This window comes from Nematolebias whitei, chromosome 19 (genome assembly GCF_014905685.2).
Source record: "Nematolebias whitei isolate Nwh7 chromosome 19, NemWhi1, whole genome shotgun sequence".
Lineage (NCBI taxonomy): Eukaryota > Metazoa > Chordata > Actinopteri > Cyprinodontiformes > Rivulidae > Nematolebias > Nematolebias whitei.
In genome coordinates, this window is record NC_056516.1 from 18,133,597 (window position 1) to 18,147,798 (window position 14,202).

At 37.9% G+C, this 14,202-nt stretch overlaps 1 protein-coding gene across 1 annotated transcript in view; it reads right to left on the reverse strand.

Annotated features, from left to right (window-relative positions):
• kcnh8 (potassium voltage-gated channel, subfamily H (eag-related), member 8) overlaps positions 1-14,202 on the reverse strand; it is a 113,534-nt gene that overhangs the window by 73,648 nt on the left and 25,684 nt on the right. The window contains 2 exon segments of the mRNA XM_037693651.1: positions 2,757-2,888; positions 11,956-12,189. Of these exon segments, the coding sequence (XP_037549579.1) occupies positions 2,757-2,888; positions 11,956-12,189 (366 nt within the window).

Genomic DNA, 14,202 nt, shown 5'->3' on the forward strand with positions numbered 1-14,202 from the left:
TATATATATATATATATATATATATATATATATATATATATAGCAGAATTCATAGAGATTAGTCCGAACTCAAGTTGATGACGACGGCGTTCAGATGGTGTAGGTTCAGGGCAGCTGACTCAGGACCCAAAGGTCCTGGGTTTGATCCCCGGTCATTGCACATCTCGTGATGTCTCTGAGCAGGAGATCCAAATCCCGAATTGCTCCCCAGGCATCTACATAGCTGCTCACTGCTCTGTCTGGGTGTATCCCAGGGGTGATGGGTTAAATGCAGAGAGCCAATTTCATCTTTGTATGGGAACATACAATGATGACAACACATAGCACTTTATTATTATAACCACATATTCGGCTTCTGTATTAAGTTCGTTTTTAGTTTAAGAAACTGTCAAGTATATCTTTTAATGCACTACTAATTTTTCGGTGTATACTTTTCACTTGTCGCTTGTGAACAAGTTAAGTTTAGATTTGTGAAAATTTACAAATTTGCACTGTTCGGGTGTTGTCATTGTGTTAGAGAGTAAATATCATGAATAAATTTGACATTAAAAATAATCCAAGTTGAAGTGTTACATCATTTTCAGCCTCCTTTTTCAGCATCTGCATTTGGTAGCAGGCCTAACTGACAAAGACCATGCAGAATAATGTAGTATTTTAATTCCACAGCAGAGAAGGCTATATAGTCTCTGCAGGTCTGGGGGGGGGGAAATATCGATATTGATAATGGTATCAGTTATCAGCCAAATAAGTTTTAACATAATGGCATATCGGATATTGGACAAAAATCCAATATTGTGCATTCCTGTTCTAAGGTCACAAGACAAGTTTATTTTTTTATATATATTTTGTAGCTATTATCCCAAAGTGTTGAGCTAACTCACATGTACCAGACAAAAGGCCGTTACATTTTATCTTGCCCCCAAAGCGTAACATTTGAATTTTATTAGATCTGGCGCCTCCAGTTTGACAGATTTTTATCGGTTTTACAAATTGCTTAAATAGATGAGCTTATTTAGTGATGTCTTCCAGTGACAGTAACTTTGAAGCTCAGAAAATTAAGATTTAATTTCTTAGTAATCTTTGATCTTGACTTTAAAAGGGCAACTGAGAACATCAAATGGGACAAATCAAACTCTTGCTGATAAATTTGCAGCCAGTTAAAAGTTATGGGTGTCTGATGAGTTCATGTGCATGTTGTAAGAACGGTGTCTGCTCTGATGTATGTTGTTTTCTGCCTTTTCCTCTTGTTTCAAAGTTAAATGTTAGTATGTTATGATTTTTGTTCATTTTTATTTTGTTGTAACGGATCGTGGAGAAATGTATAAATGTATTACTAAAAAAAACATTTAAAAGCTTATTATAGAGCATAAGGCAAAACAAATGAAAGCTAATGGTGCATCTTTTAGGTTTGATCTGTGTTTCTTTGTAAATTAAAGTGTGTTTATTCTAAATTCTATATATTATGTCACTAGCAAAAGATAAATTGTGTTTCTATATGAACGATTTGATAGATTATGTCTAAAATCAAGGTTACTTTAAGTGTCTTTTCTACAAATACTGATTTAGATTGGCCCTTGGCGAACACCAAGTATTTAATTTTGGTCTCTTTTGCTGTCTAGTTCGACAGACTTCAGCTAACAATTTCTGACTCTTCAAGCAAACTCTTTGGTGCCAAATATGGTCAAATGACTAACAAATACAGTTAGAAACTTTTTAGTTGTTGCGCTTAATAAAACATAGGTGAAGTGAAGCGTAACGTTAACGTTAGTCCTTTGATATATCAGGGTGGTTGTGCAGAAGTTAGTGCAGCACAAAGAAAAGTACCAATCTGCTCAAAATCTAAAAAAACACTTTTATTATTCATGATGTGTTATACATGAATGCTTTTCATTAAAAAGTGCTAGAACACAGTGCAGTAAAAGTCTTTATATTCGAATGTGTCTCTTTACAAAAGGAATAAAGATGTTTATAGCGCGGCCTTTAAACATCTATTTAAGTAATTTTTCACTCATAAGAACCACAGAGATTTTTTTATATAACTCAGGTAATATCTGAGTCCTACTAAGTCCTAAAAGTTTTCCTTATTATAAAATTACAAAAATAGATCTGTTTTTAAAGACTTGTGGATACAGTAGTCCCTCGTTTATCACGGGGGATCTGTACCCTGAAGCCCAGCGATAAGTGAAAAACCGCGACATAGGAATAGTAGTAGTTTATTTTAGTATTTATATATATATATATATATATATATATATATATATACACTGTATAATAGTAGTAGTTTATTTTAGTATTCATATATATATATATATATATACTGTATATATATGTGTGTGTGTTTAGACATTTTAAACCCTTTCCACACTCTTGCAACATTATGAACAATGTTTCTAAACTCTAAACGCTCTAAAAGAGCACAGATCGTCATGATCTCAGCTCTCGGCCTCCGGCTGCACTCTCAGCCACGCCCACTTCTCCACCCTGCACAGAGATCAGATGATCAGCTGCAGGAGGAAGCTTCTCCCACAGCTGTGGGCTGCACACAAGTGCTAAATCATTTAAAAATCATTTATTTTAAATTTTAAAAATCCATGCCAATCGTGCGGCTCATCCATCAGTCAGCCAATTGTTTGTCATGTCCAATGTTACGTTGAAAAACCGCGATAGAGCAAGTCCGCGAAAACGGAACCGTGAAGTAGCGAGGGACTACTGTATTTTACAATTCAAACAGTACCAGCATACACACCTAGGCTTACCTTCTCTCTTGTCCTCCTGGATGGCTTTGGCTTTAGTGTCTGTAATGTCCTTAAACGAAGCCAGAAAGAGCACCACGTCACCCTTCTCATTCTTAATTGGCACGATGTCCAGAAGACACCAGAACAGTGCAGCTGAAAGCAAAGAAAACTCTTGTTAGCACTGTTAAACAGCATTTGTGACAAGGCTCTGAATGGATCTATGTGTATATGTGCAAAATTAGTGTGTCTGAGTGTGTGTACTGAGCAACAGTTCTGCAGATTCCTCAACTTACTAATGAGCCTATCAACAGTGGAAATCACTGGGGACAGGCAGAGACTTTAAATAGGCTGAGGCAGTGTTCCCCCATGCACGGCAAGAGATTAACTCATCTCGGAGGCCCTATTTCTTGGTAAATAGGTTGCTGTTGTGTGTTTTTGCAACATTCAAAAGACTTGTGCCAATTACTGTATTACTTAACAAGCTCATTTTTAAATACAAATCATAGAAATTTGTTTTTCCTTCATAACAACAAAGCTGGTGTAGAAAATGGAATTTACTAATTTACTCTGGTTGAGTTTTATGGAGCTTTTTAAAGCTTTTTACCTCATTATTTTGAGTTTATTCATTTAAATGCTTTAAGAGCTCTGGCGATGCTTCTGCTCAGCAGCACCAAGATGTTTTCGGAAAAGACCAACTCAATGCTTGACAATGACAACTAAACTGCACAAAAATAGGTATTGTTAATCAGTTTTTCTATCAAAGCCTTAAAAATGTGGATATCAATGTGATGCTATGTTAGTCATCTCTCAAATATGTCAATATTAATTCAAGTGGGCTAAATTGAATTGTATTTGTCTGCATACAAACTACCTCAATTAATTTAGAAAAACTGGTTAAGGGGTAAATTGTGGCTTAAAAAAAGGCTTAAGCAATATTTAGTGACATCTATATCACTCTATAGAAATACTGACATATACCGCATTTTCCAGACTATAAGCCGCTCTGGAGTATTGGTCACATCAGTCAAAAAATGCCCCATGAAGAGGAAAAACCAATATACAAGTCATTTCGGAGTGTAAGTCGCATTTATTTAGACGTGTATTTCACAAAGTGCAAGAACAGACATTTAATCTGAAACAACAATAATACACAGAACATACCATGGATCCTGAACACGTTTAATTAACATAACAAACCAACGAGTTCGACAAGCAAGTTACCAGTAATTTCACCATTCTCATTCCACATCACATTTGGGGGCATTTTACTTGTGTTAAGTTTTTCTCAGTTGTCTCTAAGTGAATGTTTGGGGGGGTTAGCGGTAGAGGAACAATTTTAGTTATCAAAAGCCTAGAGGGCCCTCTTGCGGCTGCAAATGGTAATGTTTTATCATTCATTCAACCTTTATTTATACAGGCTAATACCATTGAGCCCCGGGGACTCATTTACAAGAGAAACCTGATTTCTTTAACAAAAAGTATGTTAGTATGAATGAACATTTAGCGTGTCAGTCAAAAATTGCGTCATGAATAGGGAAAAAACGTATTTAAAAAAAGGGCTGGCCAAACTATGAAAAAAGTGTGACTTATAGTCAGGAAAATATGGTAACACTGAACTTGGAGGAGGGCGGAGTAATAATTTTTCTTTATAAAAGGAGTAATTTGACTTTTAAAATCACAAATACAGTATTCTCACAAGATTGCTCTACTTTTCCTCCTCCCTTATTGGGTAAGTGAATATGAATTGCTGATCAAAAGGGAATTCCCGTGGAGTTTCCTCTCATTACTCCCACTCTTTAAATCTTCCTCGCATGGCAATAATCACAGTGTTTTTGTCTGTGTTTATGTGTGTGTGGGAATATCTGCACGTCTGTGAGACAAGGCGGCACTATCAAGCACGCAGCGCGAGAAGGAGCTTTCCTGATTGCGAACACGCAGTGCTCTCTTTTCTCAGGCGACAGACGAAGAGCAGAGGGATTCAATCAGACCCGTTTACTTTCAGGTCTCTGCTGTGGCTGACGGTAAAAAAGAAGGATGAGGACACAAAGGGTATGGGAGAAAAGATGGAAATTAGAAGAGTGAGAGAGCAAAAAAACTGGCAGCAACAGATAAAAAGATGCTAAATCATGCTGAAGGAGAAAACTTAAAAATCATGGCTGAAAAGAGGAGAGAGGAAAATTTATTAAAATGAGAAATACATGGAAAAGGGATAAAAGACAACACGATGTTAAACAGAACTGAATGAGCAAAGGTGCTAGATAATTCACCAATAAAGCCCACTTTTCAGAAAACTTATATCAAAATTATTTTGCATTTAAAGTAAATAAATCATATAACATTAATAAACCTGGTGACCTGAAGATGATAAAAATAAAAGTTTTAGGCAAAAGAGAGAGACCTACTGAATTACAAAATAAGACTCATAATGTTTTTTGGTTTTCTTTTTGTCTCTTCCATTGTACTGAAATCTCATGTTTACTGAATCATCAGACTAAACCTCCTAAGTGGAAGATCCATCCATTCATTCATTTTCTTCCACTTATCCGGGGTTGGGTCACAGGGTAGCAGTCTAAGTAGGAAGGCCCAGAGTTCCCTCTCCCCAGCCACTTGGGCCAGCTCCTCCAAGGGAATCCCGAGGTGTTCCCAGGCCAGCCAAGAAACATAGTCCCTCCAGCGTGTCCTGGGTATTCCTCTGGGTCTCCTCTCGGTGGGTCGTGTCAGGAACACCTCACCAGGGAGGCGTCCAGGAGGCATCCTAACCAGAGCCACCTCAACTGGCTCCTCTCAACGTGGAGAAGCAGCGGCTCTACTCTGAGTCCCTCCCGGATGACTGAGCTTCTCACCCTATCTCTAACGGAGAGCCCAGACATCCTGCGAAGAAACTCATTTTGGCTGCTTGTTTCTGTGATCTTGTTCTTTTGGTCACAACCCAAAGCTCATGACCATAGATGAGGGTAGTAATGTAGATCGCCTGGTAGATTGAGAGCTTCGCTTTTTGAGTCAGCTCTCTCTTCACCACAACAGACCGGTACAGCACCCGCTTCACTGCAAACGCCGCACCTAACCGCCTATAATCTCTCGCTCCATTTTTCCCTCATTCATGAACAAGAGCCCAAGATACTTGGAACTCCTCCACTTGGGACAGGACCTCCTCCCCAATGCAGAGAGGGCACTCTACCCTTTTCCGGCTCAAGACTATGGTCTCGGATTTAGACGAACTGATTCTCATACCAGCCACGTCACACTCGGATGCAAACCATTCCAGCGAAAGCTGTAGATCACGACCTGATGAAGCCAATAGGACCACATCATCTGCAAAAAAGCAGACACGCAATCCTAAGGCCACCAAACTGGATCCCCTCACCATCTTGGCTGTGCCTAAAAAATCTGTCCATAAAAGTTATGAACAGAATCGGTGACAAAGAGCAAGCTTGGCGGAGTCCAACTCTCACCGGGAACGAGCCCAACTTACTGCCGGCAATGCGGACCAAGTTCTGACACCGGTCATACAGGGGCCTAACAGCCCAAACTAAGTGGAAGATGGGGCAGACAAATAGAGAAGATGATCAAAATGATCATTTCACTATATCCCCAGTGTAGGTCAGCAGTTTCTGATCAAGTCAAACAGTGTTGGGCATATCCTGCTTTTCCTTTCTCAGGTGCTGAATGGTTTGTCAGAATTTCTCTGAGGCCAAAAGGTTCATTTCCATGGCCATTGTAAATTTCTTCCACACTTGATGTTTAGTTTTCACTGGAGCATCGTTGGACCATGTTCAGCCTATTCAGCTGCTTTGGAAGCTCCAGAGCAGCTGAGCCCTAAAGGTCTCCACCTTCAACTTGACAACCTCCATCATCTCTAGTGTCAGTCAGCGAGTCCTATGGTTTCTGCCACAACAAGCACCAGCAACCTTCAGATCACAGCTCCTGGAAGCCACATCTGCAGTGAAGGGCCTGAACATGCCTCCAACCTTCCCAATAGGAATGCGCAATATAAACGGTATACGGTAGAAATGATAGAAATTTAGCCTACGATAGAGATCTGTCTTCTACCGGCTAACCGCAGTAACGCTGTGTCTGAAGTAAAATCAGAGTTGTCAGTTTAATCGTTAAATTTTGTTTTGTTGAAAACTGTGCGCAAGTGGCGTTAAAGTCTTTTCTTCGAGGGCTAAGTAGCTAAGTGTAGTGAGATAGGTCGGTTAGCTTCGTTTAGCTTCGGAGCTCCACTACACGTTATAATATCTGGACTAGTTCAAGTACCTGATATTATACTTAATTTAAACGGGTTCTCTCTTTTTCGAGCTACTTGACAGATATGTGACAGAGATACTGTGTGGGAGATGGTTTAATCAGTGACGTGAGACGTTAATTATCTTTGACCCATCAAAATGAATGCGGTCATTTATTAACAGAATCAAAGTTTAACATCAAACATTGTACACGTGATTATTCTGATTGTACGCGATAACACAGCTTAATTAATACAACAGACATTTATGAAAATATCTGGATGATTTACTGGCAAGATAGAAGAGTTTTAAAGATGGGAAATGAGGGAGTTTAAATGGAGAGAAAAGATGTGTCAGGGAAAATGTGTCGACGAAGAACGGCACCCTCCATCCGAACCCAGCTTAACCCACGGTACACTTAGCAGTTGAAGATCGACTTTTTACCTTTCTGAAGATATGTCAGTTCCGGCGTAAAGTTCCACTTCAAGCCACCTTTCAGCGTCTCCGTAAGGATAGCAGAGAACCGTCCGGAGTAGTGACGGTACTTCGTTCAACAGCAGCTCACCTCACGGGTGGACTCACATGATTTGTGAGTCCGTCAGAGGTTCCACTCAGATGTGGAAGATTCCATAATCCCCACGAGACTCGGAAGAACTTCGGATCTTGTCTGGAATTTCTTGTTCTCTCCAGCAACTTTTCTGTTCGGTTCTGCTCTCCGAACTGACCTGCTCCCGCTTGGAACTAGGAAGTGTCGACATTTAAAGAGTTCTGTTTCCGGTTCATTTGGGAAGTCCTGATTGGCTGAAAGAGCCAATCAGGGGTGTGGTTCTAGTGACGTAAGAGGTCACTAGAAGTCAGAAAAACAGAAAAATGTTTTGGAACAGACAGAAAAATGTTTTTGAAACAGACAGAGAAATGTTTAGGCGAGATGGGAGGAAACAGGTGCCAGCTTCTCTATTTACGTCTGAGAGGATTTAAAAACATGACAGTTCGTTCCAACAAACTTATTTGCGTTTGTCTCCGACTTTTGACCGACTTACAACCTGCTCATTTCAGACAGAAGATCAAGAAAATGAATAATTACTCTGTAACAGACATTAACTAGATTTCTACTTTGAATGAGGATTAAAAATCATTAATACTGTTTCACAGTTGATTTAAAATAAGTAGTTCACTTCAACATTTAAAAATGATTTGAACTAAACACACTTTTGATTATCAAGATATTGTAAAATAGTAATGATAATAAAAAAGAGAGTGTTCTTTCAATTGATCAGTGCAGGACACACTTAGAAAGTCTCTGGATGAACTTAATTTTGTGTTTCTGGACTCAAATCAATGAAATAACAGTTCTTCAATGAAATAACAGTTCTTGTCCCAGGAAGGCCCTCAGGGCCAGATTTTGACATGAGGCTTAGTTCACTACATAAGCTACAAGCTAACTACGTCCGGCTTGCCGTAGTGTTGCCGGATTCAGACGCAACGCTGTGTTCCGTCGAAAGTTTTTTTTTTCCGTTGAAAGTTAAAATAAGCGTTGGTCAGCTTTAGAGAAACCTGCTCTCTGATCTGTGACAAGAACGCTGTGTTGTGTGATTTTACTGCGAGACCCTGTGGTCAAAGCCACCGACTCATTTTGTGTCAGCTCTCCATTAAAGCAGAAGGAGATGCCCACTAGAGGGTTGGAGGGTGAAGTGTTTCAATGTAAAATGCTGCTCTGTTGCTGTTCATTTCTTAAGTAAGACTGGAAACTGTTGAGTTAACAACATATTCTTCTGTTTAAAACATATGGCTGAAACTAAATTGGGTATCTTTTGCACTGTTTTGCACTACAAGAAAGAAGCCTAATACTTGATTTGTTATTTAAAAACTCTCTGGACCTAGTAGTGGAATTTTCTTAATTCAAAATATATGATGGCAAAATGACACCCTATGCTTTTTTTAAGCAATTTTTATATCAAAAACATATTGTGATATATATCGTTATCGCCACCCTTCACAATACATATCGTGATATGAATTTTATTCCATATCGCACATTCCTACTGCCCAACGATGTGGGATGTGTTTTACTGGAAGTGTGAGCAGAAGATATCACTTAGAGAGGCATCTGCCAGACATTGTCACAACATCACCACCATTCATTTGGTTTATCAGGTCTGTATGGCAGTCTTCCCCACTACTGGAGCCATCTCACCACCAGACGGTGACCAGCAGACATATCTAAACCTCTTTTTACCTGAGTGTCAGTCATAAGGCTTGATCTTTAATCTCAAGTTGGCCTTACCAATTACAACTGAAACCACTCTCAGCTCAAACATAAACTTTGCTCTGAACAACCAGTGCTTTGCACAAAAGTCCAACAAGTGAATACCTCACCTACTGTATTTAGACCAAAAATGCCTTTGCTAAACTCCAGAAAAATCTGTTATTGCTCAAATGGGCAAAACAGGGAGCAAAGGAGTCCCTCAGAGGAACTGTTAGATGTGTACCCACAACAGTCCGAACCTTCCTGTCTGTAGCCTGAAGCTGCAGCGAGGAGACCCTTGTATTCACTAGTGAGAACACCAACACAGAAACACTCATCCATGAGCTTGTGAGTATTGTTACATCTGCTCAACATCTTCTCTAGGCAACTCTGGTGTAAGAGTGAGTCCAGCCAGTCTCCAGGAGCCACTTGGCCTCCAGAGTGAACACTGACTGTGAAGGTGAGTTCAGCTATATTTGGTTGGTATTGCTTAACCTTGTCCATTAGCTTCAGCTGCTTTATCACAACAAAAGTGATGTTTCATGTTCAAAAATCCAGTTTGTAACACCTGGAATTGGCATGGTCAGCCCATCAGCCTTGCTTCTCATCCAGCTTGCATCAGAACCATTGCTTGAATTTTCTCCCCACAAGTGGTGGCGTCTTGTGGTTTCTCTAGATAAGTTCAGCTGACTCCTGAAGCCAAAGCTCTGCCATTCAGCAGAGAGCCCCTCCTGGCCCTAGGGAGGTGTTCTCACTTTCCTGTACCAGTTTACTGCAATGTCACTTCATCAAGGTCTTTGAATTTGTATTTGACTGACTTTTCACTTGGGGTCATTTTGTCACCAGTTTTGGCCTCCCTGCACTAGCTCCTGGTTCACTTTTGAATTCAGGTCAAAATACTATTGTATGTTTTTAAATCACTGAACAGTTCTGCCCCCTCTTATCTCACTTATCTTCTGTAGCCATATATTCCACCGCGCTTTCAGAGGTCAGCAGATAAGATGCTTCTATTGGTTCCAGGAACTCGTCGTAAGCTCAGAGGTGACAGGGCCTTCTGTTGCTGGTCCAAGACAGTGGAATGAGTTACCACTGCTTGTCAGGCAGTCCCCTTCTCTCACTGTTTTTAAGACTTATTTAAAAACCCACTTTTATTCCCTGTCTTTCAACACTGTGTGATTTGTTCTTAACCTGTCTGTATTCTACAATGTAAGCCATTTAGTTATCTTCTTCCATTCATATCTATATTTTTATTTTACTTTATTTTATTTTCTGCTGTGTGCTTTGCTTGTTTGTTCTGCTGTACAGCACTTTGATTGGCCTTGTTGCTGTTTTAACTCCTCTATAAATAAAGTGGTGTGGTATAGTATGGTACAGTATGGTATGTTATGGTATGGTATGATATGAGACCCTACCAGGGGTCTCTTAGACCTTGCAATCTCCAGGATCATGAAAATACTCAAACTCCTCTTTCTGTTGTGTGCAATATATTCTGTGAAACGTTTTTATCTTATTATCAAATTTTTGTTTTTATGTTTTATCTTCTGTTTGCTATGTGAAATGGGATCTTTTCTAGTTTAATTGGATTATAGTGTTGTGATGAATGTGTTTTTACTCTTGTTTAGTTTGGATGTAATTGCAACTTGTTATTTTGGTGCGTGTTTTGCTGTCAGCATTAAGATGAATGTTTTGATTTTCTGGTGTGCTTTGTGATTTTCAATTTTTGCCCACTTCTCAGTGAAGCTGTACAATTTAAAATTAGTCTGACACTGTAGCCATTGGGACATTATTGGGACAGTTTCATTTCTCTCTGCTGACGAGCTCGGACCAAATAAAAAATAAAAAAGCTCATGCTCAATGGGAAATTTAATTACAAAATGTCAAGCTGAAAGAATGAAGATAGGAAAAGAGGCAATGCAAACAGATTACATACACAAATTTTCCCATCTAATTTTTTTAAGACGTAATTTTTTATTTTTTTTTGTAAATGAAAACTTAGAAGTCAAGCAAACTTAAAGTCCTTATGTTGAGGAAACTGTTCAAAAACTCACCAGTACAACCACAATTATTCCACCTTTTCCTCTTTTTTTATATTAGCACCAACTGTGACAAAACTAAATATATATATTTATTTATTTATATATATATATATATATATATATATATATATATATATATATATTATTTTTTTTTAATTATTATTTTTATTTTTTTAAGACAAATATGTCAGGACATTTACCACCCCATTATATCACAGCAGGTAACACATTCACTGACACCTTTATGTGCTCATTATTTTTTCTCCATTTTCTCACAATACCTCACCACAGCTAGCTGGGTTCAGTGTAACGCAGAGACAAGCTGAGCAGTCAATATCTGACAGCTATTAAAGTTTAATGTGGCTTAGAGCAGAATAAAAGTGTGCAAGATATTTCCCACTGATGGCTTTCTTTAATCACTGCTTAATGGGCATAGATCAATAACGGAAATGTTCAATCCATTTTTATTGTCATTATTTTATCTACCCATCAGTCCATGTGCCAATGTAAATGGAGCTTCTTCAGATATAGCCACAGAAAGACATTTATGACAATTTAAAAGACAAAGTCCCACATGATAATGACTCTGTCTGTAAATCCACTAAGAAATTATGAAGCTTGTCTCCTGGTTTCAGTGTCATACCCAGCAGAGGACTACGCAGGAGCTGTGGTGTTCAAAGCAGTTGACCAAACCAAAGCGTATGCATTTTTACCTGTTTTTGTGTAGAACATGATCTCGTCTTTAAACTCTTTGCGTTCCTCCAAGGCCTCGTCAATGCTCAGAATGATACTTTCACTGGTCTCATGCCCATACAGGAACTTACAGGCACAGCTCTTCTGCATGACCTCAGCCCGAGAGAAGCCTGTGAGTTCACAGAAGCCATCAGAGCAGTAGACAATTGGAAAGCCTTTGGACATCTGAGCATTGGCCAGGATGAAGTTGCTGTCTGCAAAAGAAAAGAGGCAAGATGACATGAAAGCATTTAGAGTTGTGGTAAATTTATAACAATGTTTCAGAAAAGGTTGGTAAATGTATATTGTATGTGATATATCATTTATCATTATCATATTAAATTTTATCACAATCAAACCATGTCATTGTATCATTATCTTATATCATGTTATTATCGTATCATGTATCGTATCAATGCATTGTTTATTGTATATGTGATGTATCATATATCATATATCATTATCATATTATGCTATCCAATGATCAAACCATGTCATTGTATCTTTATCTTATATCATGTAATTATCTTATAATGTATCATATCGTATTATCATTTATTGTATATGATGTTATGTATCATGTATCTTATATCATGTTGTGATTTGGTGCTATATAAATAAACTGAATTGAATTGAATTGAATATATCATTATTGTATCACATTAAATCATGATCAAACCATGCCATTGTATCATCCTCTTATATCATGTAATTATCGTATCATGTATCATATCATCTTTTTTTTTTTTTTTTGTATATAATATATCATACATAGTTTTGGAACACAACATGTATATTACTGTATCAGTGGTGGACCGTCAGGGCCAGCAAGGCGTTCTCTGCTGCCCCAAACACTATCAGAATCATTAACATATGTTAATATATGTTTATGTTAAGTAATGTATAAATTGTCTGTGCTCTTCATTCCATAGCTATTTTTCTGGTTGTGCAGATTCCAGCAACATGTGTTCGTATAGAGCTTTTATCCAGTCATATTTCAACCATCATGTGTTGCTAGGGTCAAAGAACTCTGCCTCGAGGCCTTCAGGATCAGCATTGAAGGCACACCTGGGCCTTCTGGCAGGCATTTCAAATCAGCATTTTCCTGATGTTTGATTGGATAATCAGAGAGTGTACTGCTCTGTAGCATCCTGCACAAGCTAAACTATATTTATATAGATTTAACATCTATCTTTTCAACCCACCATGGCTGCTTCTGTTGAGCGGACATTCTCAGCCCTGAAGCGTATTAAAATTAATGCCAGAAAAATGACCGGGCAGACTCGACTTTCAGATTCCATGGAGAAAAAAAAAGGACTTATTGTTGGAACTGAAATACACAAATAACTTGTCTGACTGAGTAATTGAACTATTCTTGAGGAAAGGATGGACTCTGTGTACAAAAATAAATAAATCAAGACTTTTGGTAAATAAAATGCATTAAAACTGCTTTTTTTAAAATGTTTGTGCTTTTATTATGTTAATATTGATGCTTTTGTAAAACACTAAATATAGCTGTATACAAAATAGCTAAATAAGTATGTGGCATAGCTGTGGCTGCAGTTGACGCAACTTGTTGAATTGTGTTAATTAGTTTTTTTGCTTCAATAATGGCATTCATTCTTGCTTGAAATACCTGTCTGTAATGCAGCACCCTTGTACACCACATTTCTGTATATTATTGCTGGTTTCTACAGCTGTGGTGTCATAATGACGGGAGAGGTGGATACATTCAGGCAGGAAGTCATTGAAGGCCTAGGTGTAAAATGCACAGCCCACCACTGTTAATTATGTTATCTTGTATTGTTAAAATATCTAAATAGGTAAAGCTAAGCTCAGTAATTATTATTTCCAGCACAGCTTGTTATATATTTTTAAAATGTCCTCATATTCCATGCATGGAAATAATAAAAAACATATATTATAGTGACATAGAGCCTGAAAAAGGATCGGTTTTAATTTAATTTAACATTTATTTCATTCATGAGTCCAGCATCAGTCTTAGAACAAACATACACATTCACAAAACAATTTTTTGTCAATATATCAATGCTAATATGACACATTTTATTTTATTATTTTTATTTTGATTATTATTTTCAGCATATGTACTAAAATTGATTAAATCTTGAGTTAAAAATTAGTCTTTCTTTATTGTAATGATACAGAAATAACACTAAAAAGTTGGCTCACTTTAAACCTAGAAAATATGAAGTTATCATACACTT